Below are 20701 nucleotides of genomic sequence, written 5' to 3' on the forward strand. Positions count from 1 at the left end.
TGTTTCTATGTTGAAGTGATTTTATAATTATGTTTCCTCTCCCTTGCTAGCTTTTACTGATCAGCCTTCTCCAAAATGTTTACTCTTGTGGTTTGTATCCACAAAGAGGCAGTGTATGGAGAAGCATCCATGTGTGAACATGTCTCTTCTAGTTAAGCATCTCAGTCAAAGAGGAGCTGTCAGAATTGCTACCTGTTTGGCTGGTAACATCGCTGGGTCTCCTTTTTCATGTGTGGAAGAATAAATGAACATATGCAGTTCAGCAGTTGATTCTTCAGGAGCAGCAAACCAACCCCACACTTTATTTTCTCTAACTGCTATTTCTACTATATAAGCCTGTTACAAGGAGCAGTTTGGGATTAGTGCCCTAAAGTATTTGGTGGGGGGTGGGAGAGTTGTGAGAGGATATAAAGGAATAAAAAAAAATGGTGTTAAGAATGTAATTTGTGACTGTGTTAACATGTAGTACCTCAGAAGCATTTTGGGAATTCCCTTAGTTTCTGTGAATTAGAGCTAAGTAAAAATGGGTTGAACAGCCCAGCACGATAAAACTACAGATTATTTCCTTGGCAGGTGCCTAAGCCAAGAGCTGGCATCTGTTTAGAGCTGTGAGCTTTGCACCAAGTTATTGTTGAGCTGGTTAGGAACACCTGGGGTGTAACTGCTCCATTAAAATGATACTCTGACAAGACTCATCTCACTTAGAAATAAATCAAAGGCAGTCTTGTTAACTTGCGGTCCAAACAGTTGCTTGTACTTTGTATACAGGAAGCTGTGGTGTGTATGTACTGGGGCATCAAATCAGAGTATTTAACAATCTCTGATAATTTTGTTTGACATCCCATGTCTGCTATTTTTAGCTATATGCAGATTATTGCAATTTTGTAGAACTGTAGAATCATTTTGGTTGGAAGAGACCCTCAGTATCATTGAATCCAACCACAGCGTCACCCTGTCACTAAACCATGTCCCTAAGAACCTTGTCTAAACGCCTGTTAAACACCTCTGGGGATGTTAACTACATGACTTCCCTGGACAGCCTGTTCCAATACCTGACAAATTTAGTTTTGCATCCACTCATCTAGCTATAAATTTTCCCTTTCACTGAAACTGAATGCAATGGGAGTATAAGTGATGGCTGTGTGAAGTCATTTAAACAAAGTTGTTTGAGTTTCTTTGCTGATGGAGATAGAGGAGAAAAGCAGAAGTAACAGAGAGACACTTTCCTCATTCTGACATTAAATTCCTGCGCTGATAAGCCCTCTGTAACCATTAGTTAACATTCATGCCTTAAGTCACTTTGAAATCATATTGAATTAAGCTATAGCCTTACATTAATTCAAAAACTACAGTTCTTTGGACAGTCATGAAAAGTGCTGTGGGGAAAAACACTGTGTAAGATGCTGTGTAAGCTGCCACTTTGCTTGACAACACCTCTTTCTCTGCCAGAGTGACGAAAGAGCAGAAAGGGAGCACAGCAGGAACTGGACTAATGGAAACAAGCATTTCTGCTCTGCCTGTCATCTATGGACCTTAATGAACTTCAGCAATTAGAACGTTAGTTTAGCAACCTTAGTCAAGCGCTGTGTATTCTTCTTTCCTCTCTCCCCTCAGTTTGGAAGCTGCCCAAGCTGCCGCACGGGGTCCTGTTCGCTGTGCCCTGGCGTGCTCTGAGCAGCTGCCCGGGGACTGGAGCTGGCTGGTGGTTCTCCAGCCTTGGGTGCGCAGGTTCTTTACCTGCCGTTCTTTGCAAATTATGTCTTGCAGCCTGGTTGTCTTGGCACTGGGTTTTCTCACAGCTTAAACCTGTTCTTTGTGTCTCTAGCTGTGTATGAGTTAATCCTTTAAACTCAGAGTTTGCACAGCATTCTGAAGATATTTTCAGTTCTTGTCTCTGCAGACACAAGCAATATAAGCTTGCAAGGTCTCTGTTGCAGTTGTTTTTTTACCCTTTCCCTTACCCTGGGTAGGAACCTGCTGCTCCCCTGCAGTTCAGGTCCCATCTCTAGAACTGTGCAGTCTTTCTAGCTTGAGTCACCTTCCACCACCTTGACTCATCTGGTGTCTCAACAAATGCTTTCAGGTGAAGCACCTCACCCTCTCCTTGCTTGTTCACCCCTTGCATCTGTCTAGACATCTTTCCACCAATACAATTTTTTTAATTTAGCAGTTCAGATCTTGCTCTTTATACAATTTTTTCCACGTGCAAGTAAAAGTAATAATTTTCGACAAACTCACTAGCAGTTCCTGTATTTGCGGTGGCATAGCTTTAATGTTAGGAACTATCGTTGTCATTTACCTGGTGGAAAATGGGTTCTGCTATACCAAAGATGGGTATACCACAGGCATGTCTTCCATGAAATAGTAGTCTTAGCAGAATAAATTTTAAAAAATTAATCAGAATGTATAGATTACATTTGGATATGTTTTCGCAGATGTTTTTATGGCTGTCAGAAAGCTTGCAAAAGGTATCTGTGTTAGGATCACACCTTTCAATGCAGCTTTACACAGGACATTGTCACCTTGTGGAGGTTATTAGCACAAAATGGGCAACAAGATAGGAAATGAGAAATGACAGTCTTTTTTCCTGGTGAATTTTAGGGGTGATTTTGGCAGATGAAACAGAATTATGTGTGTGCTGTGACCAAGTTTTAAATATGTTTAGAATTCCATACTCTTGGAAAAGCACCGTGTGATTACTGATAACTCCCAGTAGTCAAGATCTCAGTTCATTCTTCTCTAAGAGCTAGAGTACCCCATCCTTACAGAGAGCAGCATATGTGCAAACAAGTCTGGAACATATTGCATATTTTCTCAACCATGTCACCCAATCAGTAGAAATGGTCTCTTAATGCTTGTGTAAAATTAGAATGGGATTCGAGCCTGTCTAGGGAAATCTATTTTTCAGATACTTTTGGGAACATGCATTGAAGGAGTTGTGTAAATTTTTCCACTGCTTGCATTGTGTGAAAAACAACAGAATCACACAAATAAGGAGGACAGAGATTTAAACTATGTTCTGAAAGACAGGCTGTTGAGGCAGTCGGGCCAAAGGCATGGTCAGCAAAAGCCATCCTGTTCGGTAATGCAATGTCAAGGTGACTCACAGATGAAAGGCCGTCTATCTGACTTATCACTCACCTTTTGGCCTCTGACCTGCTAGTTGCCTTTTGGTGTGCACATGAGCATCTGCTGGAGTTATGATGGACCATTCAGAGTTCACCAGTCCAGGAGCCAAGTGAGTCAAAGATCTCTTGCCATGGCGATGGTAAACAAAAAGCTGGGTTGGAATTACTAAGGAGCAGACTATGAAGACACACTGTAAAAACAATGTGAAACTGTTTTCTCTTTGAATAAACACTTTAACTTGACGGTCCCTCAGTCAGAACCTCTATATCCAGAGCAGTGCTACGTAGCACTGATTTTTTTTACTGAGAGCTTTAACTTTTTTGATTTTAATAATTCCAAATTATAGTTGTAAAATATGAGTACAGGTATTAGCTCAGCACTCCAGGCTCAGCTATATTGAAGTGTCAGGGAAAACGTGAGCAGAGATCAAATATATATTTTTATATTATTAGATACATTTAGGAGTTCACTATGGAACATGGTATGGAAAAATATCTTAACTTTAATTGTGGTCATTAAACTTAGACAGATACATTGCACATAGCTAGGTTCTCATGTTCTGATGTGACACAAAATTCTGCATTTTTTTAAATGCAGAGGCCATGTAGCACATGCAAACACTCCTGCAGTTTTTAAGTTTTGCCTTTGCAGAACTACTAGGAATCAATTACCAGCTTGCACTACAGTAGCAGTTTGATTTGGTTTTCTTTTCTCTCTTTGCCAGTCATCTCCCCAGGTCCTGTTGTAGAGCTGGGGCTTTAGCATATTGCAGCAGATCTCTCAGTGAGAGCAAAAATTCATTTCTGCTTTTTAAGAGATACCCATGTAGGCTGTGAGAGCCTTCAGTTATGCTTGGACCTTGACAAGTTTTAAGAGCAGGCAGCAAGCTGCCTGTCTTGCTCTGCCCAGAACACCCGAGCTGCCGTCAACCAGGCTGCTGCTGTGCATTTGTCCTGCTGCGTTAACCTGACATGGCTAAGTGGGAGTGTGTGGTCCTTCTCTGTATGGAACTGATGAATTTACAGTTCAAACAGCACAAATTTAGGGAAATTTCTGCACGCACTTGCTACTGCAGATGACCTGAAAATGGGTTGAGAACTTTGACACAGAGTGGGGAGGGAGAAGGTTACGTCCTTCTGTTTTCACTAGCTGAGCTAGTGATATCATAGAATCATTTAGGTTGGAAAAGGCCTTTAAGATTGAGTCCAAACCTTAACCTACCACTGCCAAGGCCACCGCTAAACTGTGTCCCTAAGAGCCTCACCTATAAGTCTTTTAAACCCCTCCAGGGACAGTGACTCCACCACTTCCCTGGGCAGCCTGTTCCAATGCCCGAACAACCCTTTCTGTGAAGAATTTTTTCCTAATATCCAATCTAAACCTCTCCTGGTGCAACTTGGGGCCATCTTCTTGTGTCCCACTGCTTGCTACTCAGGAGAAGAGACCAACATCCTCCTTTCAGGTAGTTGTAGATAGCAATAAGATCTCCCCTCAGTCTCATTTTCTCCAGGCTAAACAGCCTCAGTTCACTCAGCTGCTCCTCATCAGACTTGTGTCCCAGGCTCCTCACCAGGTTCATTGCCCTTCTCTGAACTCTCTTCAGCACTTCAATGTCTTTCTTGTAGTGGGAGCACTTCTGGTCTTCTCTCTGCCACCGAAGCAGAGACCTAAAGGGTCCTTAGCCCTGCCAAAGGAAGAATTGTTTGGCCAAGTTCCTGATGGGTCTCCCATGCCCCTGTTATGTTCAAGTTTAGTTGAAGATACAAAGGCTATGATCCTGCCTATAGGCATATGAGAGGAAAAAAAACCCAAACCAAACCACACAACAGTGTTTTGTAGAGCTGTGCAAGTAATAAAATTAACAAATAACTTCTTGAACTAGTATTGCGCTGCATTGTATTTTTACAGGGAAGGATGTTATCTCCCTCAGTGACCTCTCGGGAGAACATCACATGGAAGTCTGAGCTAAGGGAGGAGTTTTAGTTCATTTAAAAACTCTGTTGATATTTAAATGTTTGAGGAATGGTTTGAAGGATTAGAGTTGGTATTGGAAAAACATTATTTGGTAATCTTTCTGATGGAAATGTTACTGCTGAAAACTGCATGATTTATAACAAGGCTACAAAAATCTAGTTCATGCTCTCCTTTTGGTTTTGTTTTAATTTAATTTCTTTTATGAGAAATGAACAGAATTCTCAGCAAGTGTGTTTCTTTTCTAATTTTCCTACTTGTTTGGTTCTCAGGTTTTGAACTTGGCTTTGCTATGGCGAGTCCCAATGCCCTGGTGTGCTGGGAGGCCCAGTTTGGCGACTTCCACAACACAGCGCAGTGTATAATAGACCAGTTCATCAGCTCCGGCCAGGCCAAGTGGGTTCGTCACAACGGGATCGTCCTGCTCTTGCCACACGGAATGGAAGGAATGGTGAGGGCCACGGGCTGGCACACGAGGGAAATGCTGGTTGTGTGCCTTCCTCTGCGGCTGTAAAAGCCAAAGGTCTTGGGGATCCAGCGGTGATAAAAAGCCGGGGGAGGAACGCGCTGTTCAGCACGTTGGACTGCTGCAGTGCTGCAGAAAAGAACGTGGATAGATTGATCAGTAAGAACCAAAGAAAACTGAGAAGTATTTCTAAGCTCTTAGCTTTGTGTCCTTAGTGGCATGTACCATGTTTTCCCCATTTTTTTCTTTTTTTTTTCCTCTTTTTTTTTCTTTCTGTTCCTAAGATGCTGCCTTCTTTCCCTAGAAAGCCAGGTTATTAGTGCACAGTAAGAAGGAAATCATTAGTGTCTAGCAGTACTTGCTTGGGTTTTTTTCTGTCTGAAGTATGTCTGCATAAACTCTGCACTAAATTCACTTGTAATTAAATTATATGAAACAACTTTAAATATTCTTCAAAAATCATTGACACTGGTTAATTTTTATAAAGTAAGAAATTTCCCTCTTTCTGAAAAGGCAAATGGTTCTGCTGGCTGTTGACTTTCTTTTCTTTGGCTGGTAGGAGGAACTACACAGCGTCTTAGAGGGAAAGGGCACGGGCAAGCTCTGTATATAGCATTATATGAAGTTCCTATCAGCAGTAGAATTATTCTTCAAATCTTTTAAATTATTTTTAAAGGTTACACGAGGATCATGTCAGGCTAGGTCTTTTCAAATGCATTAACATTCATGAATTGATGCATGTATGTTTCTAGTTTTCTATTAAGAAAAGTACAGTGTGTGCCACAGTGTCAATCTCCATTTGTATAAACGCTCTAGACCCTTTTGCTACAAACAGCATCATTTTTATTCTCACAAACAATTTAGTTTATTTCCATTCAATTATAATCCTGTCTTGATATACTGAGGTGCATTCATATCTTATGAATGGCTTCCATACCCATTTGTACATGTAGAATAAAGGGTCTGATGCTGTTCACAAGGGTTTTGTTAAATTAATGTTTTTTTTAAATGAAACCTGAGGGATAGCCTGAATGTGCCCTGAGCAGGAGGTGTGGTCCTCTGCAGGAAAGCACTCAGCTGAAGGGAACTGGTTCTCTGCAACTTACAATACAGTTAATCTTTCTTTTCTTTTAGCGACTTGGCAACTAAGATTTGCCGAGATCTTCTGAAACAAGCTTATTTTGCTGCTAGTGTCAGGTGTTATTGGAATATTTAAGAATCCTACCAGGCTGCTGAAATCTCTTATCTTCCCAGAGGAGCTTTCCATTATGGGAATGTTATTCTCTCTATAACTACAGTGTTGGGGACAGAATGATTTGGGGAAGGATTCGTAATGGGATATGGATCCCTTCACCTCTAGGTCATGCATTCACAGGCAAGTTGGCTGAGATTGAAAGACTCTGCTGTCTAATCACTCCCTGGGGGCTCATCTGAAAGTAGCTAATGGGTTCAGTATAGGTCTGTCTGGATAGGTGGTCACAGTAGAAATAAACCCGGCCCCATCCCACGCAGCAGTTGCCAACAATCCAACTGATGGTGTCAGCAGAGGAATCAAAGATGGATGTGAACATTGAGGCTCTGGACTGAGGTTGTTGCTGGGGCAGCGAATCTGTGTATGTTAGGGAAGCCTCACGTGTCTCTCCTGTAATTGTTTGCTTGTAACATCTCTGTTTGCAGTGTACTGAATTCAGTGTGCTTGTGAAGCGCTACGTTTGTATGTGTATAGGTTGTACTTAGTGTAGGATTTGATTTACAGCAAATAGATGTCTACAACAGAGGTGTTGCAATATTGGACTGTTACTGTGCACCATAATTTTGCATGGCTTTGCTTCTTGTTCTCAAGCCCTTACCCAATTATGACCAGATTATTTAGCATGTCAAAAGCAGAAATCTTCAAAAGAGTAGTTTTGCAAGGCACAATTCCTGACAGTTTGTGTTACTCTTCTGTTGCCAGTGGAGTGTTTTTTCCTTTGAATTCCCATAGTCTATGGAGTAGAGTGAATCCTGCTCTTAGAAACAGGGAGGCTGATGTGTTGAATCAAGGTGGACTACTAGCTGTCAAAGTAATGAGTGATTTTGGAGATCATATGTTAGGGTTTCAACAGAGGAAGTTGTGGTGAGAAACAGCCATATAAAGAAAAAAGCACTTTAGGAGCATCATTAGCTTAGCAGTCATGGAGAGATTTGAGAGGTGTAATAGTTTATGTCCTCAGGTTGAAAAACCTTGCGGCTGTCTCCAGAATGAAAGTCCTTCCTAACAGTGACTGTCACTTGAACAAGTACAGGCTGCCAGCATTAGCAATGAAAAAAAAAAAAAAAGCACACTGTATTCTTGTACTTCTCACAGCTTTCTCTCATCCTTTATAAACAAGGACATGGGAGGAAAGAGAACAGATTCTGTTACACTCCTTATTCCTGATACTGTCTTTGACCAGCATGCGTGTTTTCCTAGTGTAAAACGGATCTAACAATGTTTGTGCCCTAAAAGAAATTACCTTGGGTGCTAGTGAGACAGTGGATGTGAGTGTTCAGTACCCTGACAGAATGTAAAATACCTTCTGAGGAGGCAGAAATTAATCATAGGTTAGTTTGCCAGATAACGTATACATGTGTTTTGATCCATTTTACCTGAAGCATTCATTGAAGCTATTTTGTCCTGTACTGAACAGTGAACAATTGTGGGAGAGAGATCCTGAGTCTGCTCGTTGCGTTGCTAATACAGCGAAGATAGTCAGCAGTTAACTTAGTCTTTGCTGCTGTTAGCATGCGAAGGTGGCTTGGCCCAAAGGAGGAGTCACTGTAGCACTGAGGCACATGGTGTTTCTCCTCCTGACGTTCCTTCTGCTTCTTTTTGCCCTGCAATAGGAAGGTTATTCTTGTGCCCACATGGACCCACTGCCCTTTCCCTGGTCTTCATACTGAGGCTAGAAGAAAGCTGGTAATCCTTGCATTGGAAAGCATTGGAAATCCTTGTAAAACCTAGTATCGTCCTATGAAAACCGTTTACGGAAGACAAAGAATTCCAGTCCCGTGGGGTGTCCTGCCCTCTCTTGCTGCTGCCGATGCCTCTGGCTGGGGGGTGGGTGTGCAGCCTGCTGCAGAGCTGCTGGGGGACAGGATGCGCTTATGCAGTGAATGACCCAGACTGATGTCTAACTGCTGATTTGGCTTGTTAATGTTGTTTTAAATGATACCTTTACCAGGGTCCAGAGCATTCATCAGCCAGGCCTGAGAGGTTTCTGCAGATGAGCAATGATGATTCTGATGCTTATCCAGTAAGTTGATTTGTCAAAGGCCGTGTCCTTTTCTTTCTCTTCACATCTCAGAGATACTTTTCTGTAGAAAGTATCCTTTTAGCTAGGTATAGTGGGTTAAGATTTAGCTTCGTGTAACATTAACTTGATCCCAATAAAAGTAATGGAAGTACACAGTATGTGCTGCTTCATCTCAAAGCTGAGGTCATATACAATTAATCTCTGGCAGGATGATCTTTTTATGGCTGTTCTCAGGGCCAGTGATTCTGCTTGTTTATATTGCTGTGTGTACTGCAAGTAATTGTCTCTAGCTAATTTCTAAAGGAGGCCGAGTGGGACTGCTCCTGGCTTTTTGCAGTGGAGCTAACTTGTACTGCTGGGAGCATGAAAATAAGCAACTTCTAAATTTGATCCACTTAAGACCTTCATATGTTAATCATTCATTTCTACAGAGAAAGTATATAGCTCTACAGGATACTGGGCATCTACTTCCTCACTGCAGGTTTCCTAAGAAGCACTGCTGTATATTAACTGAAAAGCACAGAAATTTAAAAAAAAAAAAAAAAAAAGCAAAATAAAATGGATATTTCAGTTTTGGCCCTGAGTTTGTTACCCTTGGAGCAATGATATTTCCACAGCCGTGTCCTTCCTCATCTAAAAGTGATTTTTGGTAGTGTACTGTAAGAATAAAGACCTGTTTGATTGACTACCTTTAAGCACTGTCAACTGCATGTAATAAGCAAGTTATAAATTTTACCATGGAAGGCAGGAGCTCAAACCAGGGACCAGAAAATCACGTTAGATGTTGTACTAATCTGTAATGAGATTATTGTACCTATATCTGTCTATATGCTTACCTAATAAGTATATATGTAGATATGGATTAAAATAACCTTATATTCGTAGAATACATAAACACAAAATCTATATTAAAATAGTATAAGAGGACAGGACACCTACTGAAAAATGGGAGAGAGTTATCTCTACATGAATTCTAGTTTAAAGATTCTTTCAAAGGAGTTCTATTTTGTGTCTTCCACCAGTTAATATCCTAGTCCTCCTTACCCTTTGTGCCCAGTCTTCCCAGCTTGCTGAAGTTAATGGAAGCATTTTGGCTTTATTTGCATACATTTTTAGGAAGAAGTAGTAACAGAAGAGAATGATTTGTAGGGATGCCACCCTAGATAATAATATAATATCAGCAAAGATCTGCTCATCAAGTTTTTTGAGGAAAGAGAGTCAGAAATAGAAGTATGGTTTTCACACCTTTTTTTTCTCTCCAGTCTTTTAGACAATTTTCTGATGCCTTTAATGTCTCTCTCAGGAGTTCAATGAGCAGTTTGAAGTTTCCCAGCTGTATGAGTGCAACTGGATTGTGGTGAATTGTTCAACTCCAGCCAATTACTTTCACGTCCTCAGAAGACAGATCTTGCTGCCATTCAGAAAACCGGTAAGGTTACTGCAATGGACTTGATTCTTCTAGGTATATTAACCCTCACATAAACAGGGGGCTTTGTTTCCATATGACATACTGCTGAAAACAACAAGAATCATAGGTGAAAAACCTAAATTGAACACAAGTTGAAGTCGCTGATTTGATGGAATGAAAATCTGCTCTGACTTACGACGATTCCAAAACTTGATTTTTCAGCTTTAGTTCCTTCTGGCTGTGCAGACCTTCAGATGAGGTTGTCAAGACACTGTGTAGCTAACAGGTCGCATAACTATAAACTGCATGTCTAATTGCTGAAACTTCAAAAACCTAGGATACAAGTGTTGGATGTTTTACTGGTTCATAGCCTGTGATTTGACTTTGTTCTCAAAGAGAAGCATAAGCAGTGGGTTTTGAGAACCTTTAAAAGGAGTGGACTACACAAATATTTTGAATAATTTTGAAACTTCCTAGGCTTTCAAAACAGAAAAAAATAATTTACTGTGTTTGCTATTCATGTTAATTTGGTCTATAGCGTATTCAGTTTGTGGTTTTTGTATGAACGGTGTTACAAATGTTCCATATAATAATGTAGATAAAGCAGCTCCTGAGCCTTTGAAAAATTTCTGTCTTACAGCTGATTATTTTGACACCCAAGTCACTGCTGAGGCATCCGGAAGCTAAATCCAGTTTTGATGAAATGGTGTCTGGTAAGTCATCTGAAAGTATTATGGACAAATAACTAGCAATATCAAGTCGCATATGAGACTGCAAAGAAGAGAATCCGCTCTGGAGAGTTTCCCTTTGGCACAATTTCTGTGGAGCTGCTGTGGTGAGACCTAGCATGGACTTTTGCTGAAAAGTTTGCTTTCAAATATGAATTGCTAATTTTAACAGGTTTATCTTGTAACCACCCATTAATCTTAAAGGCAGTGGAAAGTGCATTCCTGTCTCTGCAGGGATGTTTCCCTCAGTATGCTATTAAGTCCCTCTACTCTTCTTCTCTTCATATAAAAATTGTTCTTTGTACTGCCCTCCAGCTGTGAGGAACAGGTTGCAATTACACTGTGCCCATTTGGAGGGATGAGGCGCCCATTTCTTCTCACAATACTCATTTCTGGGGCTGCCATGTCACACCAGTGATCTAAAGTGAGATCAGTGATTTCAGAGCTGGATCTACCACCCCAGCTGCTGTTGGCATGCCATCAGCACCAAGAGAGATGTAGCGGCTGCAGAGGTAATAATACCAAAAGCTGCAGTAATTTCTCTTGCCATGCACTGGTTAGAATGTGTTGGAGTGGCATGAGGAAATGCAGTGAAATGTAGTGAGTGAGTGATTCAAGTGCTTGCTCCGAGTGTGTGTAGGTGCACCGTGCTGTCTCCAGTTCTGGTGGCTGTCTTGACTCCTGTCACAAAAGGGTAACTGCTCAGTTTTTTGAAAGCAATTTACAGTGTATAAACATGCTTAAATATTGCATTATCTCCTTTTTGTAGGTGAGTAAAGTTTGCTTCTCAAGCAAAGACATTTTCTGGGTTTGATTACTGTTTCAAAGCTTTGTAGAATTAATCAGATTAGAAATCCTGTAGGGACTGTGATTGGTCACTTTGTCTTGGGAGTCCCCTCTATTTTAGGCTCCAGGTGAGCCACCTCAGTAATGGCCAAATTCCTAATTAACATTGAATTCTGACATACTTTCATGTTACTGCTGAAGAGGACAGGACATATTGCTGACTCTCAGCTAACTCTTTTTGCTCTGCTTTTAATGGAAAGCTGAGAAGGAGAGGGAGACTGACTCCAACTGACCCAAAGAAGCGCAGATTCAGTCTTTTTTAATGATGAATTCTGCAGCTCAGTGGGACAGGATAATTCTGACATAAATCAGTTTCTTTTTTGTACGTATGTGCTGCTGCTTTTCTCCCCCCCCCAAGATAAATGGTTCAAACAGGAGCGTATTCTCCTGGTAAGTGGCTGTGCTGATTCAGGCTGGGAGGTCATGCTGCTCTCTGCTACCTTGCAGTTGGTTAATGTGGGAATAGTTCCAATCAATCATATATGAGAGCAAAGAAAAGGATCTTAGACCATCATGTCCCTCTTCCAGCTTCATGTATCCCAAGCAAATTGCTCTCCTGGGAGATGAGATCACAGGGGAAAAGATATCTTAATGGTGAGGATATGCATCTGAAATTGTGTCTTATCAGTAATACATATGGCTCAGTACTACACTAATTCTTCCTTTGGCTAATGCCATTTAAACTCTCAAACAGGGGTTTAAATCACATATATACATGGCAGTGATGTATGTGCTTGTGTAAATATTTCTGCAGTTTCCAGATTGAATTGCATTATGAATATGTGCTGTGCTTTTATATAAAAATGTTCTAAAATCTTCTGAACCTATATTAAAGCTATATGGTTGAGATAATCTTGGAAAGAAGAAACAAGATTTCAGGTAATTCTCTAAAAAAAAAATGTGAGCAAAGGTGAGCCGTCCAATCAATTTAAAATTAAAGTTGTAATGCACAATGCAAAGCTAAAAGCGAATCTACTGTTAATATGTTTCCGTCTATTAAGTGTGAAAGAGTGGAATATTTACAATCTTTTAACTTCTTGAAACTAAACTGCTGAATCTCACTTTAGCAAAATTACTGGTCCGAAAAGTAGAAAAAGAGAGGCAGCTGTACAATGTCTGTTCCACTGAGAGCACGTTTCTAATTTGTGCTCTAACCAGGTACCACCTTCCAGCGTGTGATTCCTGAGAATGGCCTGGCAGCTCATGCACCACATGAGGTCAAGCGAGTGATTTTCTGCACGGGAAAAGTCTACTATGATCTTGTGAAAGAGAGAAAGAATCAAGACCTGGAGAAACAAGTTGCTATAACCAGACTTGAGCAGGTGAGATCCCTGATCCACAGAAGACAGGGTCCCTGGGGAGACTTTCAGCAAGGGGTTACTGTGCTTTTAAACAGATAGCACTTTGCCAGAAAGAATGGTGATAGTTAACATTTTTATAGCATTTTGCATCTTATAAGACATTATCTAATCCTTCATGGCTTTGTGAAGAAGGAACACACCAACAGTATATTGTACAATGAGATTCAGACAGCTGGACTTTTCCAGAACAATGTAACAAAGTAAAGGTTACAGTATGATGACACCTTAAACCTGTATATGCAATCTGCTAAGTTTAGAGGTTGTGAATAGTACACTTTGCAGCTGCATTGTCATTTCACTAATTAAGGACTTGTATTGTCACAATGACTTCACTAGAAAAAGGGTAGGAATATGGGAGATCTGGACTATGACCTACTGCTGTTCATACTGATGCAAATATAAAATATGTGTGTATTCACTTCTGACAGCATGAAATCAATTAAAGAAATATGAGTCACTCTAAAGAACGTATAGCAATTATATTAGGTACTGAATGGTTAATTACAGTCATTGGTTGTAATACCTGATAGGTAAAAGGCTTTCCTACCATGGGTGACACAATGTAAGAGGAAGCTTTGCCAGTTATTATCCTCTCTTTCCAGATCTCACCATTCCCTTTTGACCTGCTGAAAGAAGAACTTGAGAAGTATCCAGCTGCTGATCTAGTTTGGTGTCAGGAGGAACACAAAAACAGTGGATATTATGATTATGTAAAACCTCGTTTCCGTACTATTGTGAACCACACTCGACCTATATGGTATGAGACTCTTATCTCCTGGGCTGATGTGTTTGCTTTTAAATTTATTTGGGGTTTTTTCATTTTTTATTTTTCTTTTAAAATTGTTTTTGATTTGAGGATGATATTCATGGAGAAGTCACGTTCTTCACAAATCAGAACCTCTGAGCTTGGGTTCTTGGGTGAAAGATGGAAAAATCCAGATGACTATTTCCCAAATTCATCATGCATATCTTGCACTTCCTGTGGTTCTAAAAGAAAACCAGTAGCAACTAGCTCTGTATTTATTGTCACTTAGCACTGCACTTAACTCTTCTGGATTTTTCTCTTGTTGTCTAAGATTCTGTATTTTCTAAGAATTTCACTCCAAATATTTGATTTCTGGAGGAAACAGTTATTTTAAGAGCTCAGTCCGGGTACCTTTGCATTTATTTTAGATTATTAACTCTTGAGTCTGCCCATGCAGCTATTGGAGGAATGAGAGTCTTCATTGCCAAAAGCAAGTTGTCTAATTATGTAATAGTGTAGCTGGCTGCCCTTGGAGACATGAGGAAGAAGACACAGCTTAATATTGGTGGGAGGGGGAAGCTGACCAGACGGTATAACTGACTGTGGAATTTAGCTTGATTTTTATTTAAGAAAGATTGACGATTAAATGTACAAATCTGCCAAGCTGACTTGAATGCATTTAACCGCATCTTTTCCTGCTTGTTAGTGTCAAAGTAGTCTCTCTTCTCACCTCATTTGTCTGTCCAATTCCTTTTGTCACAAAGGTATGTTGGCCGAGAGCCTGCTGCTGCAGCTGCCACGGGCAACAAGAACATGCATCTGGTGTCACTCAGGAGGTTCTTGGATACAGCTTTCAACCTGGAGGCCTTTGAGGGAAAGACCTTCTAACTGCAGGACATGAAGCCATCTCTGTCTAGTAGTCTCTCAAGTCACCGCATCTGAAAGAGGAAACAAAAGTGGGAAAAATACTGGAAATCATGTAACTTTAACAGATAAAATGATCCAGCAGCTGACTTAATTACTGTGCACCTTGCTCCCCAGTTCATAAAGAAAAAAAAAATTCCACTTTACCTTCAACTATTTTTTGTCACTTGTCTATTTAGATTGAGACCTCTTTGGCACAAGGAGAGTCTTCTATCCAAGGACGCAGTGTCTGGCTCAGTGAGGCTCCAGTCTCAGTCTGTGTGCACTGTTTAATTACTGTAAGTAAGTAGAGCAGGTGTGGACAGCATGATAGTTATGCACATCCCTGATAAAGGAGAGTATGTTTGGGAGCCACTAAGGAAACAAGATGCATTGTCACAAGGAATATGGTTGACAGTTATTTCTAGGTATATTGGAGAGGAGCAGTGAAACCGAAAAGTAAAGATTTCATAGATGACTTTGGCAGAGAAATGTACTGGCTATGGTTGTTGAAAGTAGATGGTGAGGTAGCCAGGTGATGTGATGGGGAGGCTGAAAACAGGGAATCCTTACAAAGCTGCTAAACTATGGGTGATAACAAAAGTGGTGTAGACTGCTTAGCTATAAGGTGGAGGAGGGTGATGAAGGCAGAAATAAAAGGGACCAAGAAAAGCTTTGTTGGGGATAGTTGAGGGGGGGAAGAAGCCTATGCAAGACCACAGCTGCCAGAGCAGTGGGTGATCAGCAGGAGAATTCAACATCAAATGACTTCTAAAGTAAGAGGTGGCAGCACCAATTGCTCCCACTCCCTGGGCTGCCTGCTTTGATGCTTTGTGGAATTAGGGAACTGTGGAGTCCTGTGAACATCCTCATTTTGGAGGAATGTTCTTTCCCTCACTAGACTATGGAGATCTGCTTTTCTTTGACCTGGTAGCATCCATAAAAAGATTGTGTGTGGATGAGAAATCTGTGTTTGTGCAACAAGTAGCAGGTTCTCTGCTTTGTCCAGTGATAATCCCTGCCTCACATCTCCTTGCTGATATTAATCCAATTCTGAAGTGGCAATTCCTGATTTAGTCACCCTTTTTTGTTAAGAGGAAGGTGGGCAAGCAACAGTTGCTGATTGACCAAAGGCACATGGTGTGGTTTTGTACAAGTAGTAATTGATTTTTATTTTTCCCTCGTGTTTACTTGTCAATTAGGATATCAGTTGCCATGTGCTTTCAGTATGGACGTGAAAGCAAACCACCTCAAGAGCTGGCTCTGTGAGGCAGCTGACGCACAGCAGGTGCTGGAGGTGAGAGGACAGCAGAGGTGGTTTCCCTTCCCGGGAGACAGCGCTTGGCCTCCCGGGAGCACCACATGGCAGGGTGGTCTCTGTGTGTCACTGATGCTGCTTCTTCGCAGTGCTACTGGGCAGGGGACACAGGTTTCCCCTCTTAATGTCTCGTCAAGTCCTGTTCCTTCTGCCCCAGGAGAATTTGGGCCTGGTGGCTGCAGGTTCTGCAGTGCTGGAGCGCATAGTGGCAGGAGATTTCTTCCCTTCTCTCTGCTGGCTGGCAGGGGAACTGCTCAGATAACAGGCCGCTGTGGCGGAACGCGGGGCAGCAGCCCTACCTTGTTGAAGTAGGAGACAGTAACTATCTGCACAAGGGCCCAGAGCCCTGTGGTGCCTGGAGGGTTGTGTTACACCTGCTGAGCAGCTGCTTGGGTACCTCATACCAACTGACTGAGAACACGTGGATGGGACTTCACCCCTATCTCCAGTTCCCTTACCTGAACGTGCTCCTGGGACATACTTGTGTTTGTGGCACTAAGTTTTACCCTGCTGCTGCTGTTCTGGCGGTGACATAATAAAGCTTGGCAGTTTATGCCAGATTCAAATAGCCAGGTGATGCTGGAAAGCTTCTTATCAAAATAAAAAGCTGTATTAAAAACTTGTAGCTATGATCAGGTACTACTTGTTCAAGCAGGTTACCAAAAAGGGATGTGTGTGCCTTATGCTGTCCTTTCATTTGGCCTGGAGACAATGGGAAAAATAACCAATCCCTCTGCCAGAGCACAAAATTGATGTGGTAAGGAACTTGCTCTGGGATCCAGAACCAAAGCTAGTCTAATGTTTGTGAAACTCCACAGCATCCCTTTAAATCAGGTTGGTTGCCTTGGGCTTATTTGCTCATTGAAACATCAAAGCTAATTCAGTCTTTTGAAACCTAATCAACTTGGAAAGTACTGCAGTTGACAACAGCAAAGATTGTCTCTTGTCCATTTCTATAGCTCAAAACATTAAGCTGATAGGCAGTAACCATCACCCAAAGTATTTTAATGAATGCTTGTTTCTGTGGCAAGACTTGAGTGCAGCTAAATCTTGCTGGCACCATTTATTGTATTCTCAGTTTGCATAAGGCAGGTCAGTGCTGCATGAAATATGATAAATGTGCGTATGCCATAGTATAAACAGAGGCAGAAAACAAAATTAACATAGAATGTAAAAGACAGGTTTCCATTTTCATTGTGTATCATACATTGTGGCATAATAGTTGCATAATAATTCCATCAAAGAATGTTAAAAAAACCCCAATAAAATAAAAATGTATCAGAACAAAATTCTCTGTTATGGCTGTTCTTTTTGACAGTTTCTCCTTTGAGTGCTGGCATTAGCATCCCATTTCTAAGAGTGCTAGGGCAGCTCATTTTTTCATTTTCTGTTTGTTTCCTCAATAGTGGCTTATTTAAATATAGTAGCAGTGGGGGAGACAGGATTTGGACTAGAAAAAGAGAATTGTTCAAGTCGTTTGGTTAAAAGTAGTAATAGCATTGAGGTTATATTAGAATGTTTGATTTTTTTTCTACTCTAATTTTATAAAGTAATAAGCGAACACATTTCTATTTTAAGCAGAATTTTTAAAATACTGGAACTAGACTGGAATTAACTTCTCTAATTTCGAAGCACTGGAATTTGTTTCTATAAACATGTTGGCTCAATATACATTTCTATTGAATTACTTTTCCTGCTGCCTGCCCTTTCAGATAGTGAGCGTTCAAAAGATAGCAAAGCATTATAAATTGTGAAATGCATAGATTATACTTATTTGCAGAATTCTGTTGCTTTTCTTCCAGGACGCCTCTTGAATAAAATCTCTTACAAAGAGTACTTAAATAGATGCATCTTAAGTAGTTGCATTATCAACAATGAATGCAAGTTTCTGTAATGGCAGCTTTAAACCACATTAAGAATATCTCTGATCTCACAGAAAACAAATACTTTGTTAGAACTAGCTGACAACTTCAATATGTTTTACATACTAAATAACGATCAATTAGTCTATGTAGAGTGTTTGAAAAGGACTGAAGTATTATATAAGCCTGTTCTGCAAGTAGTCTGTGCAGAAATTCACATCACAGCTCTGTAACGCGGAAGGAAGGAACGGCAAATGAGAGAATCGATTGACTTAATCGTATTTGCGGGTAAGACAGCACGTCATGCGTGCCCACAACGGCAAAAGACTTGCTAAGACAAACAGCTTCTGTCACAGAATCATTTTTGTTTCCTAGCAGCTGCCTGATGAGCTGCGCTAACAGCAGGGGTGTGCTTGGTGGAAACCTTTGCTTCTACCCCTGGTGCAGTTGGAGTCAGTCTGCTAGAGCGGAGCACTAACCTGTTCTCTGAAAGGGAACCTTCCTGCTGGTTCTAGGAAGTAAAAATTCATGTGTGAGGCTAGACACAAAAGAGGAACGTGTATGCATTGTCTGAACTGAGTAGATGAAAGTGCGTGTTGGGGCAGGGGCTTGTTTGTTCCTTGTTTTGCTGTTTGGTGTTTCTTTTTTTCTAAGAATCCCTTGACTGGACCCTCTGTTTGCTGTTTCAAGAGCTCTGGCAGCTCTTTCCTCAGTGCACAAACAGATCTGCTGCCTGTGATACAGATCTGGCAACAACCACTGCTGCTAATAACAAATGAAAATTTGGGAACCTCTGCTCTACACACACACAGGTGCATATCTATCTCTTAGTCTTTTTGATTGCTGTTAAGTTTACGCAGGTGTCACAGACCATGGTTGCTCAGTCTGGCTTCTTGCCAGTGCTGCAGATGACTGTGAACATTGTTTAAAACATTAAATACAGGCACACTCAAAAATCAAAGCCAGAAAATCCCTAAAAGCAGATGAAATATCTTTGTAAACAAGCCTGGTCAAAGACGGAGGAAGAAAGTCCGCTATTGTCTGTGTGTTGGCTCAGTGAATTCGGTATGTTTTAGCTTACAGGCAACTGCTGGGTTGACCCTGGGCCATGGGCTGCCCCAGGGGGCTCTCGGGGCACCTGCCAGCCCACCCAGCAGAGGTGACCATGAATTATGGCTGATGAGACTGGCCAAGCAAACCTGCCTGTGATTAACTGATTAAAGCCTGGGGTTTGGTCCCAGCTGGCCTATATTTATCTCCCCTGCATCCTTCCCTAAATACTTCAAATACTTCACCATGTTTTCCCAGGATGGAGGGCTGTGGTTGGGTGCCTGGCTCTTGCAGTGGGGCAGGGGGTCCCTGTGGGGCATTGTCTGCTGCTCCTGCTGTAGGAATGATGAGAGTTACGGAGTTAAATGATGAAGGAGGCTGAGGATGCTCTGGAGGCAAAAGGGGGTGCAGGTTCCAGCTGCTGGAGCTTTCTGCGGGCAGGTAAGAGACGCTGGAACGGGGTAGGGGTGCCTCATCCTGCCCCGGGGTGAGGGGAACACCATCCTTTGTGTAATTACCAGAGCTTCTGAGCACTTCAGGGCCTGTTGAAAAACACATGGTGTGGCCATGGATTTCTGGTACAAGCCACTGGCAAAAGCTGCACAGGATGTAAAATACTGCTACTTGGAATGCAAATAGAGTGATGTTTGTTTGGAAAAGGTGAGGAAGCCTTTGAGTGAAAGATGGTAAAGGAATGTCTTCTAAAAATAAAGGTCTTGGAACTTTCATGGGTACCTGCCATACAATCTGTCTGTGCTGGTGAGACATGGACCATGATAGCACACCACAAAAATCTTTGTGGATGAGGGTAATTTTGCATGTACCTTTCTGGCCTTATTCTTATGTAGTAAAGGTTGCTGAGTAGAATAGCTACAATGTGATATTTAAAATCGCAAAGGCACTCAAGAGTTCTATTAGCTCTGATCAAAAAGTTGTGGGTATTTTTTGTTCCCTTTGATCACTTAGTAGTTCTGCAAAGTCCATTTGTGTAGTAAGAGGAGTCTTGATTTGATGGACTCTGCTGATTAAAAAATTACTATTGAAAGTTTTTATTCATGTTATGCAGAACAAGGACAGAGATTAAGTGGGTACATTTTCTTAATCATTAGTGTAAGATATCAGGAAACAGCATGCAGACTGAAACAGAAATACAACATACTTGAACGAAACAGATTAATATTGCCTCTTCTAATTGTTGCTTTTTTTTTAAACTGTTGAAACCACTTCTGATTTTAGATCTTTCTTAACTGTTATTTCAGCTTGTGCTTTTCTTAATGCCATTATTTAAAATGTAGCCTATAATCCAAAAGGAATAAAAGAACAAAAGGAAAATTTATTCAGGAAAAAATATTTTAGAGATTTATTAGCTTTGATTGAAAATGTTTCACAGATTTCTTCAAAGTTTTCAATTATTAATAAGCACACCAGGCGGTTCCTTTGTGATATTTAAGTGCTGCAGTCATTAATGGCAAATGGAGGTCTAATTTGTTTAGAGGGGAAAACAATTGTAGTCATCACTAAAGATGCTGTGTGAAACACTGAAATATTGTTTCTGTTGCCGAAATCTTGACTTCCTATTCAGTAGCCCATAAATTCACTGACACTTTCATAAAGGAGCACAGAGAAACTTTCTGGTCGT

The 20701-nt window shown here is 41.1% G+C and overlaps 1 protein-coding gene across 4 annotated transcripts in view; it reads left to right on the forward strand.

Annotated features, from left to right (window-relative positions):
• Positions 1 to 17439, forward strand: part of OGDHL (oxoglutarate dehydrogenase L) — a 54055-nt gene extending 36616 nt beyond the window's left edge. For all 4 annotated transcript variants that reach the window (XM_065067633.1, XM_065067632.1, XM_065067631.1 and 1 more), the window contains exons 17-23: positions 5373 to 5551; positions 8770 to 8841; positions 10145 to 10270; positions 10890 to 10962; positions 12982 to 13145; positions 13787 to 13941; positions 14694 to 17439. In XM_065067633.1, the coding sequence (XP_064923705.1) occupies positions 5373 to 5551; positions 8770 to 8841; positions 10145 to 10270; positions 10890 to 10962; positions 12982 to 13145; positions 13787 to 13941; positions 14694 to 14817 (893 nt within the window). In that variant the 3' untranslated portion in view covers positions 14818 to 17439. The remainder of the gene's footprint in view (positions 1 to 5372; positions 5552 to 8769; positions 8842 to 10144; positions 10271 to 10889; positions 10963 to 12981; positions 13146 to 13786; positions 13942 to 14693) is intronic.
• Positions 17440 to 20701: the final 3262 nt, after the last annotated feature.

This window comes from Columba livia, chromosome 6 (assembly GCF_036013475.1).
Source record: "Columba livia isolate bColLiv1 breed racing homer chromosome 6, bColLiv1.pat.W.v2, whole genome shotgun sequence".
Taxonomy (NCBI): domain Eukaryota; kingdom Metazoa; phylum Chordata; class Aves; order Columbiformes; family Columbidae; genus Columba; species Columba livia.